At 34.0% G+C, this 22,709-nt stretch overlaps 2 protein-coding genes across 2 annotated transcripts; one reads left to right on the forward strand and one right to left on the reverse strand.

The window, feature by feature from the left end:
• Positions 1-373: 373 nt before the first annotated feature.
• LOC112000653 (ent-copalyl diphosphate synthase 1) lies at positions 374-9,034 on the forward strand. Its single transcript, XM_024032808.2, has 15 exons — positions 374-512; positions 1,432-1,518; positions 1,875-1,963; positions 2,103-2,406; positions 2,515-2,701; positions 2,872-3,086; positions 3,238-3,358; positions 3,465-3,577; positions 3,674-3,900; positions 4,459-4,574; positions 5,484-5,582; positions 5,685-5,924; positions 7,812-7,935; positions 8,153-8,347; positions 8,729-9,034. Exons 1-15 carry the CDS (start codon positions 386-388, stop codon positions 8,963-8,965), a joined length of 2,481 nt encoding a protein of 826 aa, XP_023888576.2. The 5' UTR covers positions 374-385; the 3' UTR covers positions 8,966-9,034.
• Positions 9,035-13,094: 4,060 nt separating this feature from the next.
• LOC112000635 (N-terminal acetyltransferase B complex catalytic subunit NAA20) lies at positions 13,095-20,045 on the reverse strand. Its single transcript, XM_024032788.2, has 6 exons — positions 19,792-20,045; positions 19,602-19,692; positions 19,353-19,485; positions 17,811-17,880; positions 13,492-13,552; positions 13,095-13,401 (listed from the first exon to the last, which is right to left on the reverse strand). The coding sequence occupies exons 1-6, from the start codon at positions 19,867-19,869 to the stop codon at positions 13,310-13,312; spliced, it is 525 nt and encodes a 174-aa protein (XP_023888556.1). The 5' UTR covers positions 19,870-20,045; the 3' UTR covers positions 13,095-13,309.
• Positions 20,046-22,709: the final 2,664 nt, after the last annotated feature.

Consider the following 22,709-nt stretch of genomic DNA (forward strand, 5'->3'; position numbering starts at 1 on the left):
TGGCAAAATTAATCATACCAAACAAACACTATGGGATCAAATTTGAACTTCTTGAATGTAAGAAATAAGAAAGGAATCTACAACTAATAACAATGACATTAACATGGTGTTGAGTAAAAGAGAGGTGTTACATATGCCCGTTAATTAGGCCATTACATCATATCATTTTTCAAAATTTAGGAATTAAAAGTGGTATATATAACATATGAAGGGTAAAAAATAAAAATTGTACCTTTAAAAAAAATGAGAGAGAGAGAAGAGAAAAGAAAAGGACAGGACTGCCCTCAATTCGATAATTTTGGATGTTTTGATCCCATGCACCTATTAGCGGGAATCTCTTGGGAAGTCGATTCTGTCTGTTTGCTTCCCCCTCCAATTCTTTTAAATGCTTCCCGTTTCACTAACTTCCTCTCCACAGAAAAACAAAAACACCATGTCCTCTCAGTCAAATTTTCTCCCTCTTTCCCCTACACTTCCAAGCATTCTGCCACTACCTTTCTTGTCCTTAAAGAGTAAGTGCTACTTCTTTACCTTTTTCATCATCATCATCATATATATTCTGATTATATTTATCTATATCTATGTATATATATGTGTGTGTGTGTTTGTTTTCTCAAATTGATCATATATGTATCAAACATTTGAATACGTATGATGTTTATATATATATAAGGCAAGGAATACTAACCTTATTGACAAAGTTGGTTTCTAGAGTATTGATTTGTTATTTATGGTAAATTGATGATTACCCTGTTCCGTTTTTTTTTTAAGAGATTCTGATCTAATCTTTCTCTATAACTGAGAAAGATATTGAAGGGATCTTTAAAGGTTTGAGTTTTGTTTTATTAGTTGGCAGCAGATCGAGTTAAACGGTGCCAAAAGTGTGTGTGGATAAAAAAGTTCTGTTTTTTATTATGATTTCGGTTTTTGAAAGACAAAACGCATTTACAGTCAAACTGGTAATGAGAGAGATACAGCAGCTTTAGTTTCATCATTTGATTTCATTGCATAAACATAGAATACGAGGAAACTGGGTTCTGTAGCTTGTTCTAGTTCATTATATTCATCAGTTTTGTACTTGGGTATAAAGAGTAAAGATTCATATATATATATATATATATTTCTCTTTTAAATTATTGCTTTGTTCCTTTTGTTCTTGAAATTTTTCTCTCCCCCTCCTCCCCAAGAATGGTGGGGAATAGGGGATCAACTTTTTCGATTCTTTTTTAGAGAAATTTACCAAATTGGTTCTTAGTGGCAACATCGTATATATCACTGCCAAGAGGGGCTACATTTTTTTTTTTTCCTTTTATGCTACATGCTATTTTATTGTTAAAATATTTGCAATTTTTAAGTATATTTTACTAATTTTAGTTATTAGAATAAGGAAACAAAGGACTTGATTGATTGCATCGCTATCCTATTTTGTAGGTGTCTGGTCATTCGGGGTTAAAGACAAACGAGTTAACTTTGATTTTCGCTTGGGATGCAGTGCTATATCCAAGCCTCGAACTCAAGGTACATGCAATTATACAAAATATAATTATTAAACATTTTAGAGACCCGCATGCAACCACATATAAGATACAAATATATATATATATATATAAAGTTATTAACTTATTATGTATATCCAAAATGCATATGTTCATGCATATTAGTGTACAGTGTACAAGTCCATTGGGCTCTAGCTAGGCCCATCAATAGTTTTGTTTGCCCATCGGCATGATATTTTGTATATATACTCGTACAACAATTATATGTTTGTTTATATAAAAGTAGTTTCTTGTACAGTTTTATACTTTGAATATAATGATAGAATTACTCTGACTATTCTAACAATATAAATCAATAATTATTGATTATATACGCAGAATGCATAAATGTTTTTCAAAGCATCTCAGTCGTAAAGTGGCATGAAATTGTGGAGGATGACATAAAGACGGGAAATGAAGCTCTTAAGGTGCTTTGAAAATAAAAATTCCTCACTTTAATATATATATATATATACACCCCTGCGCCCTTTTAAGTATTGTTATTATGTTCCATAAGGGCATTTGAAATTATGGTTTTTAATGTGATTTTTCTTTATCTAATTAAAGGTTTCTACACCAAATAACATAAAGGAACGTGTCAATTCCATCAAATCAATGTTGGACTCCATGAGAGATGGAGAAATAAGCATTTCAGCTTATGACACGGCATGGGTTGCTCTAGTTGAAGACATTCATGGAAGTGGTCTTCCTCAATTCCCATCCAGTCTTAAGTGGATTGCCAACAATCAGCTTCACGATGGTTCTTGGGGTGATAGTGAAATTTTTTTTGCTTATGATCGAATAATCAACACCTTAGCTTGTGTTATTGCACTAAAGTCATGGAATAGTCATCCTGAAAAGTACCAAAAAGGTATTAAAATTTAAAACTATAGTTTAGATTGTCCTCTTTTTTTTAATGCTTAATTGAATGTGCTTTAGGCTGGACAAATCTTTATTATTATTTTTGTCATTGTTATAGGAATTACATTCTTAAAAGAAAACATATGCAAGCTAGAGTATGAGAATGCTGAGCACATGCCAATAGGCTTTGAAGTTGCTTTCCCTTCACTTCTAGACATAGCTAGAAGTTTAAACATTGAAGTAGTACCTCATGATTTACCTGTTTTGCAAGAGATATATGCCAAGAGAAATATAAAGCTCTCAAGGTAACTTCAGCCATGATTATGTTTGCTACTTTCCACAATTATAAAAAAGATTATAGGTGAAAAAGATATACCTTATCTTATGAAATCTTTTCAAATTTTCTAGGTCCATTTGTTATTATGTTTTACATTGTGTGTAATGATTATAGTGTGTGTGTGTGTGTGTGGGATAGGATACCAAGGGACATTATGCACAAAGTGCCCACAACACTACTCCATAGCTTGGAGGGGATGCAAGGATTGGACTGGGAAAAGCTTCTTAAACTGCAGTCCCAAGATGGGTCATTCTTGTTCTCTCCATCATCCACTGCCTTTGCACTCATGCAAACTAAAGATGAAAATTGCCTCAGATATTTAAACAAAGCGATCCACAGGTTCAATGGGGGAGGTAAATTAATTATAAAGTACATGCCTTTTTATCTATACCATTACCCAAAAAAAAAACAAAACAAACAAATTGTAACTTTCACTTTTTAAAAGTGTGCAGTACTTCATGCTTGTTTTCATTTCTGATTTTGCTAACTTCATTTTGCTTTTAGTACCAAACGTGTATCCGGTAGATTTGTTTGAACATCTTTGGACTGTGGATCGGTTGCAACGCCTAGGAATTTCAAGATATTTTCAGCCAGAGATTAAGGAGTGTATTAATTATGTTTCCAGGTATACATAATATGACCCCAAAGCTATAGTAAAATTAGCTTAAGTAATATAACTTAAAAAAAAAAAAATTAAAAGTCTCTTAATTAATGTGTATTTAAATTTTCAGATATTGGAATGACAAAGGAATTTGTTGGGCAAGAAATTCTGAGGTTCGTGATATTGATGACACTGCCATGGGATTCAGGTTACTAAGATTGTATGGTCATGAGGTATCAGCGGGTAAGTTTGTGACACACAATCTCTCTTATTAAGATTCTATTATTATTATTATTCATATAGTATACTATATATTTATTTTGGATTTGGGTTTGGCAGATGTGTTTAAGCATTTTGAGAAAGGTGGTGAGTTCTTTTGCTTTGCCGGGCAGTCAACACAGGCTGTGACAGGAATGTATAACCTGTACAGAGCTTCACAGGTGCTCTTTCCAGGAGAGAAGGTCCTTGAGGATGCAAAGAAATTCTCATCAAACTTCTTAAGAGAAAAACAAGTTGCTAATGAGCTCTTTGACAAATGGATCATAATGAAAGACTTACCTGGTGAGGTATGGTATATATTTTGGTTAACAAAAGGGCTACATGGCTCCTCAATGACCAAAAGGCCGCTAGAGACAACAACATGGTTGCTCCACAAGGAGCCAAGAGTTAAAACTATCAAAAAAAGTTGAAAACCCAATAGGAGCTCATTATTATTATTATTATACTAGTAGAAATAGTAAGCTCTAATATATTGGTTGCCCCCCAAAATTTGGTCTAGTTTATTTTTTGTCCCCAAATTCATAAATTTACAGTTTCATCCTAAAAAAATTAAAAGATAATAACTATCCTTTTAATGGTCTATTCCAAGTCAAATTATTTTTTTTCTTAATATATCATGACAACATTTTGTTTATAATGTATAAATCTCTTCAATCAACTATATTTTTATTCTATGAGATTTATGGAGTGTCTCATATACACAGAATAAAATATTCCACTTAAAATACCACTTTATTATATTGAAAAAAAAAATTGACACCTTCTAAATTTTTTATGAATTAGAAATAAAATTATGGCTTTTAAACTTAAAAGATGAAATAGGCTAATAATTATAACAATAACAGGTGGGTTACGCACTACAACTTCCATGGTATGCAAGCTTACCTCGTGTAGAGACGAGATTCTACATAGAGCAGTATGGTGGTGAAGATGATGTTTGGATTGGCAAGACCCTTTACAGGTTATTTCCATCTTTGTTCTCCATTCTTTTTCAACATTTTATTTTTAACTCTAGGCCTGCCTTAATGTTCTAGAGCAAAGGTTTGTAAAATTAGACGTGGTCAATGATACGAATTGCCTTCGTAATTGCTTATATAATAAAAATTTATCAAATAAACACCTCATTTGATACTTTTTACAAGCATGCATTATATGCATTCATATAATTCAATCTAATTTTCACAATTTAAATATCACGATCAATAGTATTGATTTACTTTTTACACGAATGCATTATATACATTTATACAATCCAATCTAATTTCACAATTTAAGATATCACGGTTAATAGTATCAAAGTTACTAGTCACCGTTAAACTTACAATTTTTTAATAGCAAAATGACAAAATTAAGTATATTTATTATATACTAGTCACAATGAACCTTACAATTTTTTTAATAGCAAAATAACAAGACGGAAAATATTTATTATAGACTCTCCTTTTGACAATACGTTATGTATAATTATACTATGTTAAAGAAGTGTAATATAATATTACTTAAATCAATAATGCCCACATCTAGACAACGAGGAAACCACATGTACGGCTAATTGGCTAAATTATAGTTCTTAATTGTCTTTATGTTTGTCTACATGTTAGGGTGCACGTAGGATGGTCACCTTTCAAAAAGAGATAATTAATTCATTGTTTAATTGAGTAATACTACAAACACAAATAATTTAACAAATTTTCATAGAATATGATATTGTATCCTGTCATGTATTCAAAAATCTGAATTTGAAATTTAAATCGCAGGTCTCATATATAACAAGACACATTAGATTTTATGGAAAAGAAAAATGTGTACAAAGACATTGCATTTAATTAAATTTTAATTCTAATTCTAATCATTGCTAATTTTACCTTAGGATGTCGAAAGTCAACAATGAAACCTATCTGGAGGTAGCAAAACTAGACTACAACAATTGCCAAGCCTTGCATAGGATGGAATGGGACGGTATTCAACAGTAAGTAACATAAATTTCCCATTTGACCTAATCATTATCATTATTATTATTATTATAATATGGTATTGAATTATCTGAAGTGGTCTTTGTCATGATTCACAGGTGGTACTCAGAATGTAATCTTGGAGAGTTTGGATTAAGCAAAAGAACCCTTCTCTTTGCTTATTTTCTAGCCTCATCCAGTATTTTCGAGCCAGAAAGGTCCATAGAAAGACTTGCATGGACTAAAACCACAGCCTTGGTTGAAGCAATCACATATTATTTTGATGAAAAGGAAATGAGAAGAGACTTCCTACAAGAATTCAGAAACTACAGTAATACTCGAGACTGCATAAACAGAAGGTAAATATAAATTTTGAAAGACTCAATAGCTTTATAATAAAATAAGTAATACAATCAGCTGCTTAATTTGTTGTTTTCTTTGTTTTTTTCCATGATCACGAGACTATTATGGACGACATAAAATCCAAATGGTCTTTCATATATTGCTCAGATTAATTCTTTTGCTTCTTTTTTTTTTTTTTTTTTTAATACATTATTTATGATTTTAATTTCTCGATTATGGTAGCTAGCTAGGTCTTTATCGTTCTCTTTAGTTTGTTGTACGTTATATAAGCATTGTCTTTATGAACATCATTACACTTATCCATGTCCTTGATGGTATCATCATAGTTCGTTGTTCTTTATGTAAGAAAAGTTTATATAGTCACTTGGGTTACACAAGCAACAGAATAATTAGCTGGCTCAGTGCTAAAGCGCCCCCAAAATGGGAGCTCTAAGAATTCAAATCCACCAATAGTAGAAATAATCCCACCAGGCACATGACCAATTTATTGTACATATGTTGTGCCTCGTACGATGAGATTGAAGAAAAAAGAGGGTGAGTGTGTCTATAAAGGTTTAAATTTAAAAAATAAATATAAAGTCAAAAAGAAAACATGCACAATAATTAAAAGGTTCAAAATGCATTTCTTAGTGTGTGCATATCTTTATGTGACTTTAAATTTGGTTCATCTTTTAAGATTTTCAATAATTTTTAGAATATTTTTAAGTATTCCCTATGATGAATGTGAAATGTAAATGCCTACAAGTAGTAAGATTTCCATAAAATTTCCTTTCTGTCGAAATACGGGAGCCCCTTGATTAGTTGGTATCCAACAGGTTTAGAACTTTTTTTTATCTAGGGTTAATAGATCTCTCTCTCTCTCTCTTTGTCTCTCTCTCTCTCTATATATATATATAACCAACCAGATTGGAATGCTTTATCTCATCAAACATTTTGTGTGCATTTGGATTGAGATGAAAAATTAAAATTATTTTACTATTCAACTTATTTTTGCTACTATTCATGAGCCTCACTGCACTTTTTGGTACTATTCATATGTCTTACTGTACTATTTCAACTAACTTTTACCGTAATAATAAGTTTTCAGTTTCAACAAAATAAGCGGTATCCAAATACACCATTTGTTTAATGGACATGGAAATGATTTATATATGTTTATTGTGATAAAAATGAAATATTTTAAGTTAATCTTGTATAGAGGGTATTTTGGGAAAAAATTATTCCACGAATCTTATGTATGAGTTTGGATACAGAGGAAAGTCACGGCGCGTTTCACTTGTTGCGTTTTCTCCTTCTTTTTTTTTTTTTTTTTTTTAAGTCACGGCGCGTTTCACTTGTTGCGTTTTCTCCTTTTTTTTTTTTTTTTTTTTTTTGGCCGGCTTTTTTGACTTTAGGGGACAAATTTTACTGTGCGTGTATTGTTCACGTACTGTTCACGCAATATTTAATATTAAAAGTGGGTGCCACAACACTATTCACACATTTAAAAATTATTTTGCTACAGTGTTTTCAGCAACAATCAGTTTTTATCAACTTTCAGCAACAATAAGTGCTATCCAAACGGACCCTATATTTCTGAAAATCTTCTCAAGTTCCTTATCATCAAAGTAAATATTTTGCATATATAATCAGCATGCATTAACTTTCAAGTGAAATTAAAAAATAAAAATAAAAAAATTCGAGACTATCTTGCATATATATAACATGAAATTCTCATATTCTCGAAATACTTATAAAATTTCTTACTAAACCAAACATAGACGATCATTAGATCTCAAGCTTTAAATTCTCACATATTTGAATGCATAAAGGTGTCTTGGATTCTTCAAAATAAATTCCACTTTAAAATCATTGGAAGATATTCATGTTATTTTTTGTTGCAGGGGGTCGAATACAAACAAGACATGTCAAGGACTTATCGAGACCTTACTTGATACCATAAACCATCTCTCATTGGAGGCACTTGTGACACATGGTCAAGATATTAGCCGCCATTTACATCTAGCAGTGAGTAATTTGATGACCTATGCACTCTTATATATAATTATATACATTATTGATGGCCTGTGATAAATTTTAATTTGTCCCATTCACATTGACAAGACTTCATCTATTTTAACATCTATTCAATTTAATTATTATTAAACTTAGTGTACATTTAGATTGGTGAATAATATAAATCTTATATATATGGTGGTTTTTGTTTTTTTGTGATTAAAAAAAGTGGGAAAAGTGGCTCCTGAAGTGGCATATTGAAGGTGATAGGCAGCAAGGAGAGGCAGAGCTATTGGTACATATCATAAATCTCACCGCTGGCCATTTGTTTTCAGAGGAACTAATGTCTCATCCTCAATATAAACCACTATCTGACCTCATTAACAAAATATATTGTCAACTTTGTTCTTACCAAACGCACAAGGTTAGTGATCTGAGAGTGAGCCAGCAATCACTCACCCCTTGGACTGTATACTTTGGAATATTTGATCATTTTGATAATGTGCTTTTTACAATAGTATCCCATATATCCATTTATTGTAAAAGGAATAGACCGAATTTTATCATAGCATCAATAATTTAGATAAATAGTTTCATTCAATGTTTATTTACAAATTGATTATGGTAAAGTTTTTATAACATTAATTTTACATGTTTGGTATTGCATGTTTATGAAAAAACAATACAGCTTTTTAATTTATGTTTGTGGTAGACCCCATGAAGAAAACGATTGTACAATACAACTTCCATTGCATTGTTATAAACGTATTTCACATTTCTGATAGTACAATTCTATATCTACCAGGTATACAATGTCAAGGGCAGCAACACTTCATGTTCTGACAACATCGCTACCCCAGAAATAGAATCGGACATGCAAGAACTTGTGCAATTGGTACTGCAGAACTCCTCAAATGACATTGATTCTGATATCAAGCAAACGTTTCTCACAGTAGCCAACAGTTTATATTATGCAGCCTACTGTGATCATGAGACTATCAACTTCCATATTGCTCGAGTACTATTTGAAAGAGTAGTTTGAAAAAGTAGTACTTTGAATTATCTGTGTAAATAAATGCCATTATTTATGAAGCATATTCGATTCTCTCCATCAATATCGGATTTCTTTTTTGTACAAATAAAAAAAAGTTATTTTGGTCTATGTCCAAAGGGTCCAAAAGTCAAAAGGTCCTAACAAACAAGAAGTAAGGTAATAATTACATCAAAAAGAAAAACGAAAATACATCAAATTATAAAGGATTTTGCTGGTGTGTGCCCTAGGGCCACACAATAATTAATTATTTTTGGGAAAAAAAAAATTTCGAGAATTGAAAAAATATTGACAGTTTTTTCAATTCCAAAAAAAATTGTTTTCAAAAATAGATAGTTTAATGTGTGCTAACTGGACCCAATTATAAATAGATGAAAAATAAGTAAAAAGGAAAAAGACAAAACACAAAGGGGGCCAGTTGACTAGTCGAATGGTTGCACTTGCAGCATCCAACTCTGTCATTAGTCTCATCCAACTCTGCCTATCACACGCTAAATATTACCCAAACGTTTGGTTTAGATATGAGGGTTCAAAATTAAAGTATTTGAAGGACAATTATTAGTATAAATTACTTTTATATGAGATTAACAACATAGAATAGTCTCAATAAAGTTAGAGGCACAACAAATATGAGTAATTCTAGTACTAAATATATAAAAATAAATAAATAAGTTACACATTTTGTCACAATTATTCTACGTGGCATGTTATGATTGACTGTATGTTACTTTCACATAGATTCACAATTTTTTTTCTATCGCTCACATGATTTACTACATAGACAATTGTGACAAAAATTATGGCTTATTATAAGGTCATCAAATTTTTGAACAAATTTTTGCAACAATTTCACAAAAACATTTGTGCAGTTAAGAGCTTTTTTTTTTTTTTTTGGGAGTAGCTAAAATAGCAGCCCATATATTAAATAAACCCAAAACAATACTCACATTGATCCACAAGCTCTTAATGGGGGTTCTATTGTCGTACTCATGAGAGACCAAGGGGTGGTACATTTTAATTTGGAGGAGGTTGAGTTCGATTTGTGACATAGAGGAACATGACTAGAGGTGGAGCGAAGAACCACTTGTAGAGGTTGATAACGTAGAAATACGCGTCTAGCTAACAACTCAAAATTAATTATAGTATCAATATACCCATCTAATCTAGCAAGAATTCAGAAGAAAATTTATCGTGACCAGTATATACTTCAAAAGTTCAAAGAACCAAAATCAATGTTGTGAAGTCCAACATCTAGAAAAGACTTATTACCAAAACTTCAAAATGTCCCATCTCGGAAAGGATTAGTGGTTGCACAAATTTAGTGGATATATATGGTAAACCACAATAAGTTGTTTTGTGAAGAATATGAACCCTTTTTAGCTTGTTGGTATAATGGTTTCCTTCTCAATGTAAGAAAAATAGAAAATGGCAGACAGTATCACATACAAACACGTGAAGTGGAAGTTCACCATATCCCTTATCATCAAAGATTTGATATCCCATTATTGAAATATGTGAGATTTATGCCCTAGTAATTATATATTGTCCCATTTTGAATTCCACAACTAGCTATATAGGTTTGTCTAAAGCACCGAGCTCTTTATGATGTTTTGACTAGCTCCTTGATCTACCATGTCTAAGCCAGTGGACTAATTCATCAAGAAGTATGGCACTTCTTCACTCTAATTTCAAGAATATTGACTGAGAATTAGCCAATGAGACTGGACATGTAAGAACTAGGTTACAAGTTGTAGTGAAGTAAGTACAATATTTAGGAATAGCATAACGCAAAAAATGGATTCAATCTCTCACTTTTTTGACCAAATTTAGAAAGGCAATCATAACCGTAAAACGTTCAAACAGCAAAATACCAAGTTAGTCATTTTCATCCAAATGTCAATCGCTATGGTATGGACCTCAACATATGCTGAGTTGTTTGACCACTTGCAAAATAATAATAATGATTTTCAATATCATTTTCATGACTTTTGTGACATAGAAAGAAAAATAAGTGCGGAGAAATAAGTCAAAAGGCAAGAGAGAGCTAGCATAGTCATGGCCACAACAAAAATGATGGGCTCCTTTGGAGTAGCATTTTCTATTAGTTTATTTGTTCTTGTACAAGTATTTGAAATATCACTTTTTTCTACTTTACTACAATTAAAAATAACATCTTTGGTTTTCTCTTTTTCGTTTTGATAATTTAGATTTAGATTATAAAATTAGCAGTGCAAGTAACAAAACATTTGGGTAAATTAGGGAACAAGAACATGGTTTTGTAAAAGTAACCAAATATATTAGGGAATAAGAACATGGTTTTGTAGCATGACCATTTAAAAGCCAAACTCTGGGTAAATGACTTTTTGCTGTGGCTGTGGCTGTGGCTGGGTGTAAAAAAAAAAAAAACACAAAAAATAGTCCAAGGAACATGATTGTATTTGTGATCACTTGAATTAGGTGATAAAGGAGAGAGAGTTTGTCGTGAATGGCAAAAGTAATGTCATAAAGGAAAAAGTAGCATTCCTACCAATTAACTATGCACTTAAGTCCATGACCATCCATAATCCACTGGCTCAGGCCCACTTGAAAATAATTCAACTAGCATGGAAACCCTCGTAAGTGACGATTGTAAGTCATGCAGCACCATATGGCTGGCATGTTTGACATGTTGTTGTATGTATTCAGCAAAAATTGAAAAAGACAATTGTTGTACCCTACTCAAAGGCATACCTGTCTAATCTATATCCACTGGGTCATTGACCCAGAGAGAGAGAGAGAGAGAGATAGAGAGCTTATATATGGTCCAGTATATATAACAGTACTGCATGGTTTGCCTTTAGAATTAATGGAAAACAAATTGGTTTGGTTGCAGAAAAGAAAAGAAAAAGAACATATGCGATTGGATGGTGGAAATTAATTAATTAATGTGAGTTTACTCTGTACGTAAACGACAGAATTGGGGAAGAGGACAAGGAGAATTTCAAACGGAGGAAAACTGAAAAGGCAGAGATCAGATGGATCGTGGACATTAATAAATAAAGGCTTAACCTGAGTGGCATGCAGATGCAGTACTACAAAAGCAAGAATGGATGACTCTGTTTGTAGGCTAGCCCTTCCAAACTTCCACTACTGCTTTGTCACTTTGATTCGTTTTCTTTTTTCTTTTTCAGAATGAAGACAGAGGGCACGTGAGGAGCCCTTGTTCGTTGCATGTTTCTTTGTTTTGCAAGCGGCGAACATGCAGTGAAGTGATGCACATACCATGGAACCCCACTTCTATCTTAATTTGGAAGAAGATTAGATCGAAAGACTGAGATATCAGAAATAAAGTAGTGTCTGTGAGAGAGAGAGAGAGAGAGAGCAGAAATTTATTGATTAAATCAAATCAGATGGGTACTGACTTCTGATTCTGCTGGCTCATTGCAGCGTACCTTAGTGTTCAGGTTTTTGACCATTGTACAAGGGTCCTCCTGTATTTTTGTACGTTTTAAGGATGTAGCAGGAGAGAAACGCCACAGTTTTTTTTATCCTTTGTGATTGCTGCAGTTTGCAGGTGATAGAATAGAACCAAGATTTGTTTTTCTCTCTCTCTTCACTTTAACCACTGCCACTTTCTCTCCTAAACAAATTGATGCCTGGGCCTATTTGGTTGGGTAGAGAAAGCTAGCACCGGTTTTGGTCATTGACCTAAAGAGGGGGCACCTGTTGTTGGGCCTTAGCCACTTGAGAATGAGGTGGGGCTATTTGGGAATTGGAACCTCCAATTCCATACGATGTTACCCCACTTCAATTTTTGCATGTAAGTCCACCTAATCAATACCAGATCTCTTTTCCTTCGAGCTCAAATTTGATCAAAACCTGGCTCTTTTATGATATGAGCCTAGGCCTAGAGTTATAATTGGGCAAGCATGTCTTATCCCTCTCTTTTTGGGACACGGGATTTCCCAGAGTGAGAGCGCATGTTAAACTGTGGATAAGACTCTTAAGAGTGTATTAAACGACAGCTTGAATCTCACCTTCTAGCCATAAAAACTTAAAATCATAGACAAACAATTCTAAATGAACCACTGTTCTTTCATGACCCATGGCAAGCTACCGTTTTAAGAATGATTCAAGAAAGTGTCTTGTAATGGAAGGCAACTTTTCAATATGAACTTCAAGAGTTTTATGATAAAAGCAAATTACTCCTTCACGGAAGAAAGAGGTATCAACAGAACAAGAACAACTTCAAAAAACCAGTCTACAATGCCTAAACTCCACATCTGGAAAAGCCACAAGCACATGGTGATGAATCATCATTCAGTTCGGCCAACAGAAATTCCATAGAAAGCTGAACTAATCATACTCTAATTCATCAGGAGTAATTGGCCGTTTAAGGGGGATGATGGACTTCTTTTCAACATCCCGAGATAATGCTTTCCTCATATCTGAAAACAGAACACATGGATAAAAGATAAGCAGCAATACAAGTTTGGTAATACATCATCATCTGTTTTGTACTTGGATGTGAGACTCACCTAACCCATCTTCCTCCCCAGAATAATAGCGTAGCACTCTTCTATAGATTACATACCCAAGCTGAGAGATGAAAAACAAAGAAATGGTAAGCAAGTGAGCATCATCTTGACCCGTTGAAGGGAAGAAATGACACAAGAAAACATCATATTAAATACTTAATACTGGCTACCAATTAAAAAGCCAGCTTATTTTACTATTCAACTTATTTTTGCTATTATTCATGAGCTTCACTACACTTTTTGGTACTATTCACGAGTCACACTATACTATTTCAACTAACTTTTACCTTTATTTACAGTACATTCAACAACAAAATTTCAATTTCAACAAAATAAGCAAATCCCAAACAAACCCCTAATGTACTATACCTAAGTTTTGCCCTCATAAAGTAAAAGAACTAAGCGTCATAATGTAAATTACTCATTTTGGTTGCAAAAGAAGCTACATCTTTTTTTATAGGTAGATTACACATGCACCCTTGGGGTCTTGAAGTCATGACGTCACCCTCCACCTGACTCTTGCCAGGAAGAATGAGCCATTTGTACAAGATCTCATTGGCAAGGTCACCTTTTTTTTTTTTGGGGGAGGGGGGGGGGGTTGGTGGGGATGAAGAGTTAAATTGAAATGGGCAGACAGTTGATCATTTACTTCTCCATTGCCCAATTTCCAGAGAATTGTGGACTATGGTTTTTAGCCTATTTGGGATCTAGTGGGTGTTGCCGAAAGGTGTAATCAATTAGTTAGCTTATTGGAAAGTCCACTTCGATTGACATTGGAATATAGAAATATGAAAGGTGATTCCCCATTGTTTACTGTGGTGCATATGGCAAAGGAGGAATACTAATGTAGTTTAATCTGGTGCATATGCTGAGCGAAGAATACTAATGTAGTGCATATGGCGAGAGAGGAATAGCAGAAGCTTTGAAGGGTGTGAAGGACCATTTTAGAGTTGAAATTGCTGTTTTTCAGATCCTTGTTTGAAGGGATGACAGCATCAAAATTATTTTCAGTTACAAAATTATTAGATTTGACTGATCATTGTGTACCTATTGTATACTTCCAGTGTACCTGGGCCATACGCCTCTTTATCTCAATAAAATACTCATATTTATCCCCAAAAAAAAAAGTTCTATTGAAACAAGCAGCCCTTGAAAAAGCTGCAAACAGTCAATACAAAGAGAACTGCAACCCACTGAGAAGCTGCAAACAAATCTATAGAGAGGAAACAGCTAAAAGCCTAAAACAGCCAACTGCAGACCCTCACAACTAAAGAAGAAAAAGAGAAAAAATCAATCAATCTAAAGACAACTTTCTAAACATCAACACAGGTATAGCTTCTGCTAATACAAACAGAACCATTTCTTCCAAAAACATTATCTGACACTTTCTAATTGGCACAAATAATCTTTTTGTGAGAATAGATCATACATAAGTGCACCAAAAAATTAGGGATGGCACGGCATCCTATATTATACATAGAGGTTCTTTTGCAAAGGCAATTACATAGGAACTTTATAATCTAAAATTGACTTGAAGGGGGAGGGTCCCTTCTAGCACTGCAAAAGGATGACGGGCACACTAGTGAGACAGCAGGTACTTTCCAGTAACTGCAAAACTTGATCATGGCCTAAAACTTAAGTGGACGCCCTAGGCTCTCAACTACTGAACATGTGATTTTTCAAAAATGACAGTTTCTGATCTATTTATATAGTTAGGATGTGTGAATTATAGGAGGGTAATCTCCTACCCACAAATTAAAATGGTGCCTCTTCAATAAAATTTAAAACAGTGAGGATCAAATAGTTGAAAACTGCAAGAGGAATATGGTAGCTGAGCAATCCTACAACTTTTCCAGAGGTAAAAGTTGATCCAAATTCTCACAAACTAACAAAAAATTCCCGTTTCCTTTTCTGGCTTCCATCCTTGATAGCAAAGATATAGGAATGATCCAAAGATATTCCATTGTGCAGGTCAGTGCAAATAGTTGTAGTAACAACCAACTAGCGGGGATACAATTTGTTCACTAGAAGGAGATGCAGAGATTCAGCACATAACAATTATAAGTAATGCTCTCTGCATATATAGCTATGATGATTTGAAGAATAATCTATCAGACATTGTAGTGCTGTGGTTGCCACAAAATAAAATGTATGATTTTTGTTGGGAGTCTCAAATGGTATCTAGTCCACGTGGACATGGTCTTCAGGAAGCTACATCGATGTCAAGGTTGGAAATTTAAGAAGTTCATAGAAAATATCTAACCCCTTGATGCAGAACATAATGGGAACCCCATTTGAAGACTTATAAGCAGTGAGGGAAAGCTAGTTCTAGTGCTCAAGCATTAATTGGGGATGTTTCGGATGATGGAGAGCTCTCTCTCTTGGGACCTTGCTTAGATAGTCTAGGTAGAATTGATGGCCAAGAGATACGAAAGAGAAAGAGCTTTCAATATCTTGGATTCCATAGTTCATAAAGATGGAGAGATTGAAGAGGATGTGAATCATAGAATAAGAGCGGGGTTGATATAGTGGAGAAGTGAATCAGGAGTATTTGTGATTGTATAATACCTATTAAGTGAAAAGAAAAATTTTATATGACTACTATATGACCAACTTATGCTCTATGATACCAAATATTGGGTTGTTTGGAAGCAACATATTCATAAAATAAGTGTAGCTTAAATGAGAATGTTAAAATGGATAAATGGAAATATACAGAAAAATAGGATCCAAAATGAGGAAATTCGCTTAAAGATAGGGGTAGCTCCTATTGATAAAAATATGCAAGAAAGTCGCTTGAGACGTTCAAAGGAGAGCAATTAATGCACAGGTAAGAAAGAGTGAGTTCATCCAAGTGAGGGAATTAAAAAAAGGTATAGGAATATCCAAATTAAAAGGTCTTATTGATTAAGGAAGTAGCAGAAAGTATGACTTCATATAGACTAGAATAAAGGAAACTAATACATGTAGCCAACCCTAACTAATCTGTTGAAGATCCATACCTAACCCAAAATTTTGGGATTATGGCTTGTTATTGTTGTTGTTATATGGGGTGGAATCATTTTTATGGCTGCATTCAATTGAATGTTGGCACATGTACTTCTGTTCTTTGTGGTCTGTTGGTGGTGTGGGGAAAGTTTCTTGAGGGATGATTTCCCAGCTCTGTATAGTATAGCTAAGGAACTGTTGCAGATTATTTGAGGTGGAATAGAGAGACTATGCTTTGGTCTATTAAATTTACAAGAGCTATTCGTGATTATTAATTGGGAGGTGGATATAGTGGCTGCATTCATTCATGAGTTTACTCTAATCATCAAAAAGATTAGGAAGGGGGCTGCTGATCAGATATATTGGAGACCAACTAAGAAAGGCAATTTTGAGGTGAAATTGTTTTGCAGAGTGCTGTGTGGTAGCTGTCACCTTTTGTTTCCTTTGGAGGAGTATTTGGATGGCGCATGTCCTGACTAAGGTAGCATTCTTCACTTGGACTCCTGCGTTGGGTAAGATCCTTACTTTGGATAATTTACGTCAACGCAGAGTGTTTGTAGTTGATTGGTGTTATATGTGGAAGAAGAAAGGGGAGAGTGTTGACCACTTCTTACTTCATTGTGAGTTTGCTAAGGAGTTGTGGTCTTTCATCTTTTGTTTTTTGGGGTGCAATGGGTGATGCCACGTAGGGTGATTGAGCTATTGCAGTGTTGGAATAGGGGCTTTGTCGAAGGTGATCCAGGAGTTATTTGGGGGGCGGTTCCGTTATGTCTTATGTGGACTATATGGAGGGAACATATAAGCAAGCTTTCAAATATTTAGAACGAAGCACAAGGGAGCAAAGCTGATCTGTTTGCGTGTCTTGTTTGATTGGATGGTTGCACTACCAGGCCATTCCTATTCCTCTTTTTAAAATATTCTTGAGTGATGTAATTTAGCTTGAGGCTGTCCTTCTGTACAGCTTGTGTATTGCTAGGCATCCTCCTTTTTAATTTTAAATATAAAAATTTTATTTACTTATCAAAAAAAAATTTAATTGTCCTAAAAATGAAAAGAAAGAGCGATTTGAACATCCTTAAACTGCGAAATTTTGCCAGACCAAGGTTGAAGCTCCAGCATATATCCAAAAGTTTACAAAGTATTCATGCATGTGAAAGTACTGGAAATGACAGCATTAACAGATCAAAACTTCATACAATGACAAGAAAGGGGGGAGAAGGGGATCCTAATACCTGCAAGAAGTTAGATACCTAGAATAACGTTCCTGCATTTACATTTCGGTATGAAAGCAACAAATCTCCAAGTTGAAAAGAGAAGTTAAAAGAAATCACCTTTTCATACATCTTTATTGCAGGTGTGTTTGATGCTCTAACAAAAAGATCAACGAAGTAAGCCTTGTCACTGCCAGGAGAAAGTTCTTAGTACTATATAGAAAAGACAAAGCTTAGAAAACTACTCACCGGTCACCATGCTTGTAAGTGACTAAACAAGCAAACATACAAGCCAGTGAGAGTTTCTACATGCATCAAAAAGAAAATTCTGCAAAGATGGTCCCTATACAAACAGTTTAATTCAATAACAACATATACTTAACAAAAACTCAAAAGCTTAAAACTCCCTGCTCTATGTCAAGATATTAATCAACATGAAATGTAAAATTGTAGTTGCAAAAAGTAGGTACAAGCACAGAAATGCAGTTATAACACTTAAAAAGGTTAATACCTTCATTAAGTAATCACCCTAAAAAGTTTGCTAGTTTCATAATTGGCAAATCTACATAGAAAAAGCCCATGTCCACCTCCTTCCTCTCCCTCTTCTTCCCCAGCCTAGACCCAAAAAAAAAGAAAAATTCAAAATTTTAACATCTTATTGAATGGTGTAGGTTTATATCATTGTGACCCATACTGATATCAAAGATGTCCATAACTACACAAGATCTACACTTTGCACAGCCCAGATTGATCAATAGCAACCTAAAGTAACACCTTGCACTTCCACGAGCTTTTCTATCAATTAGATTCAATGTAATGTCCATTTTGGCTGCTTTAGGAGTTCATGACAAGCCCAAAAGCTCAAATTTTCCTCTTTAACAAACTACAATAACACAAGAAAATAATAAAAATAGCTTTTTACAAGGGGAAACACTTAAAACCTAATCATTTCCCATTACACTCAACCTAAGACTTTACACGGAAAACTGTCTCTTGTGACTCCAGTGGACCCATAATCTAACATAAACGATCATGTAACTATCTATACTTCCAAAATCTGCTGCACAAATTGCAATATAAAAAGCCAAAATACAGCAACCATTCTTACCAAAATATATAATTTTACGAGCTTGTAAGACTGCAAACATCTTTCTCAGGGAAATTTGAGCCAGCAACAACAACAATATATATATATATATATATATAAATTGAATTGAAGCCAATCTTTCGTGGTAACCACAACATACATTGATACGCAAGGACGACAAACATATAAAACTTTGAAAAACTAAGCTGCAAGTGGTGGTTGACATTGCTTCTCAATGCACAATTCTGAAATGTAAAATTGGTTAGACGGACAACCATTAAAAGCCGCAATCAAGGATAAATATAGGACCCCAATGTGAAAGAGGTTTCAATGTTGATCCTAACTTTCCCCGGATGCAAACAACACAAAATGGTGAGCAAAAGAGATCAAGGTTGTGTCCACGAGAATGTTGCAGTTTTATTACGAAAGCTACAAAGAAATCACATTCCATCACTAACAACATTGAGTTATCTCATCGAAATTTTCACAATCATTACAAAAATAGCACATGCGCGAAAAACATGAAAAATATAGAAATCAAAACAAAAAAGCTGGCAACAGAGAAAGAAATTTACATCTTGTCACTGATATCTTCTAACAGATTCATCAGTTTCTTGGCTAATTGCTGCCTCCTATATTCTGGAGCAACGGTTACCGCAGTTACATGACCATGCCAACACTCCCCTTGCCCTTCAACTTTTCCCATAACTACACAGTAAATAAAATTAAATCTAATCTAAATGAACCCTCCATTTCTATAATTGCAAGTAATTTTAAAAACAATATTAACGAGGTAGAGAGAGAGAGAGAGAGAGAGAGCGTACTGTAACCCATGATTCGGTTACCGGGGGCTTCGGCGACATGGAAATAGTCGGGCCATCTTGCTAAATAGGTCATGTAGAAGGACATGTTGAACTGTAACGTACAGTACATAAAAATCTTTAGCAAATTAAAGAGACAATAATTAAATTTTTGGGATAGAAAAAAACAAACAGGGAAGAAAGAAGAGGTTACGGTTTCAGTGAGGTGGTCTAGGTTGACCGAAGTGAAGCGAAGAAGATCGTTGCAGCAAAATCTGCGTATCGTCGTCATCTCTTTCTTTCTCTTTGTCTCTCTACTCTCTAGACCACCTCGCTTTTTCTTTTCTTTTTTGTGCGCTCAGCGCTCTTTTGGTTGTTGTTGCTGCTAATTCCTTGCTATAACTGACCCGACCCGACCCGACCCGGTGGACTGTGTTTTAATTTACGGGTCGGTGGCGGATTGGGATTCCAACCGAACAATCTCTCTATATCTAACAGGTCTATTTAGAATCTTAACAATTTTGACTTGGCGAGTCAGATTTTATATATATATATATATATAAGAAGGGGTTGGCAAATTCAGTTGACTATACAAAATTATTTTAAATAAATTGAATAATTGTTTTCTCCCTTTAGTACAAAATGAAAGAAAAGTTTATCACTTTTATTAGAAATAATTATAAATTCTACATTATTTTTTATTTGAATGATTGAAATTTTATCACACTTATAAAGCAAAACATCTTAGAATCTAAAATTAGACTTATACATATAATAAGATCAATATCAAAATCATAAAGAGAGAAGAAAAGTGAAATGAAAAGGAAAAAAAAATACAAATATAAGGAAAGAGATGAGAGAGAAAAAAGAGAGTCATAAGTAAGGTAGAGTTTTGCACTATGTGACGGCCCGACAGGTTAGAAATATCTCAATTCGCTATTTAACCTGACCCATTAATTTATTTGTCTAAGTGCCAACCCGACCCACCTCACTTAATGGACGCGCACAAATTGGGCTAGGCTAATGTGAGTCAAGGGGGTGCGGGTCTACTTGTAAGAGGTTAAGGCTCTAGTCTAGTGCAATGGAGCCAACACAAAACAAACAAATGATTGGTTTTTAACACGTGTCTAAATCGTGTCAGCTCCAGTTCATTGAGTAGAGTGTTAAAAGTTTTGTTCGTTTAATTTTTATTCAAAGACGACCGAAACTTGAGCTCATCATCAAACAATCTTACACATTCAATAAACTATGAATAATAATTAATATCATATGAACCTATTCACAAACTTACACAATTAAAATTTAAGTTTATATGACTATATTTATAAACAAGTATTCATATTCAAGTCACGTGTTTATGAACTTGTTCACAAACATATTATTATATTTAAATTTGACTCGTTGAATAGTCGAGCCTAAACAAACCATTTATAGATAGCTTGGTCCATTAATAGCGTTATTTTTTTACTAGTTTAACGAACCATCTTGATTTAGACCCATTGCAACATAATCGGACATAGTTCGGAAACCCAACATACAACCACCCCTAAATTTACCTAGCAAAAACTAACTATGAAACGAGTTGCCTACTTAAGCTTCAATTTTGGTCATAGGGCTTAAGCAAAACTTTTGGGGCAAAAGTGGTTACATCTAACTGTGTTTGTTTCCTGAAAACAAAAATTTAACTGGGATATCTCGATCTTGAGCTTGGAAACTACTTGCACATTCGACTCTGAAAGTTAAAAGTTAAAACTCAAAAGAGATTTGTGTGTTGTTTCTAGAGGTAAGCTTTAAAGTGAATCGTATATAGGATATATTAATGTTTAAGATAAAGAATAGACTACATTGAAGAATAAATTAAAATATTTGCCAACATAAACAATGCAGCTTTCTCCCTCTTTTCTTTGACCACGAAAAAAAGATTTGCGATTTTGGTATTCATCAAGAAATAATTCTTTTGGTTTTTATTGGATCCTTACTAATGTGATTTTAAATATATATATATATATATATTGGAATTTTGTATGTAATTATCTCTAAAAAAAAAACAGAGTCGAGTACTAAGAACATTTCCATCAAGTTGCCAAATGTTAAATATTTGGCATTTGGCACACCAAACACCAAAAAAGCCCCCACATCAAGTATTTCATTTCTAAAAATTTTGGCATGGGTGTACAGTACCATCTCAATTTTGAGATGGTACTGTTCACAGATTGTAATTTTTTTACTATTTTTTTATTATACTTTCTCTCCCTCTGACCTTAATTTCTTTCTCTTCCCCTTGCTTTTCTTTATCACAGCCTCTCCTCTCTCCTCTCTTCCTCTCTAACCCAGCCGCCCTCCTCCCTTCATCACTCACTCTCACTCTAGCCTCTCTTCCTCTCTCTAGAATACACCGCTAATCTCGCCACCAAACCACTGCCTCTCTCCTCCACCTTGTCACCACCTCATCAGGCTATAGATCACACAAACAAAACAAAACCCAGAAATCACCGACCTCTCCTTCACATGCGTTGCCACCCAATCAGCCTTATCCTCACCCTTTGTCGTCGCCAACAGCGGTGGGATTGATTGGTTTTCTGGGTTTTGTTTTTTGGTTTATTGCGTTTTATTTTTATGGTTTATATTTTGTAGGTTGATTGGATGGGATTGATTGTGATGATGGTTGGGTTGTGGTAGACCGATGGTGGTTGGGTTATGTTGTTTTAGCTACTCACAATGGTGGGTCCTAGGTAATTTTTCAAATTTGGTTCATGGGTTTTGGGTTGTGATTGTTGTTGTACGATAGTGGTGGTTGGAATTTTTGCAATGGTGGTTAGTGTTTTTTGTAAATGGATTTGTTTGGGGTATTTGATTGGATTTGTTTGGTTTGTTTTGAATTATGTTTTGGGTTGTGAGCGGGTCGTGGTTGTTGGTTGGTGGCAGTGGGTAGTGGCTATTACCTGTTGGGTGGGCACGTTTTGTATTGGAATGAATTTAAAAAAATATATTATTTTAATGTGTTGTATATACTATTTTAATATATATAATAGAAAAATAAAACATGTGAGTTAAGGTGTACAGTAAAATGACATGTTAAAATAATAAAGTTGTATTTTTTTTTTGGTCGTGGGAGGATCAATAAAGTTATAT

This window comes from Quercus suber, unplaced genomic scaffold (assembly GCF_002906115.3).
Source record: "Quercus suber isolate HL8 unplaced genomic scaffold, Cork oak 2.0 scaffold_601, whole genome shotgun sequence".
Lineage (NCBI taxonomy): Eukaryota > Viridiplantae > Streptophyta > Magnoliopsida > Fagales > Fagaceae > Quercus > Quercus suber.

Excerpts from the sequence above, each read along its gene's own strand:
- LOC112000653 (XM_024032808.2), top strand. The coding sequence starts at position 386 with ATGCTTCCCGTTTCACTAACTTCCTCTCCACAGAAAAACAAAAACACC. Across the intron at positions 3,901-4,458 it reads TGAAAGACTTACCTGGTGAG|GTGGGTTACGCACTACAACT; the intron begins GTATGGTATATA and ends TAACAATAACAG. Across the intron at positions 5,583-5,684 it reads GAATGGGACGGTATTCAACA|GTGGTACTCAGAATGTAATC; the intron begins GTAAGTAACATA and ends CATGATTCACAG.
- LOC112000635 (XM_024032788.2), bottom strand. The coding sequence starts at position 19,869 with ATGACGACGATACGCAGATTTTGCTGCAACGATCTTCTTCGCTTCACT. Across the intron at positions 19,486-19,601 it reads TAACCGAATCATGGGTTACA|TTATGGGAAAAGTTGAAGGG; the intron begins GTACGCTCTCTC and ends TTTACTGTGTAG. Across the intron at positions 17,881-19,352 it reads GAAGATATCAGTGACAAGAT|TGACAAGGCTTACTTCGTTG; the intron begins GTAAATTTCTTT and ends TTCTCCTGGCAG.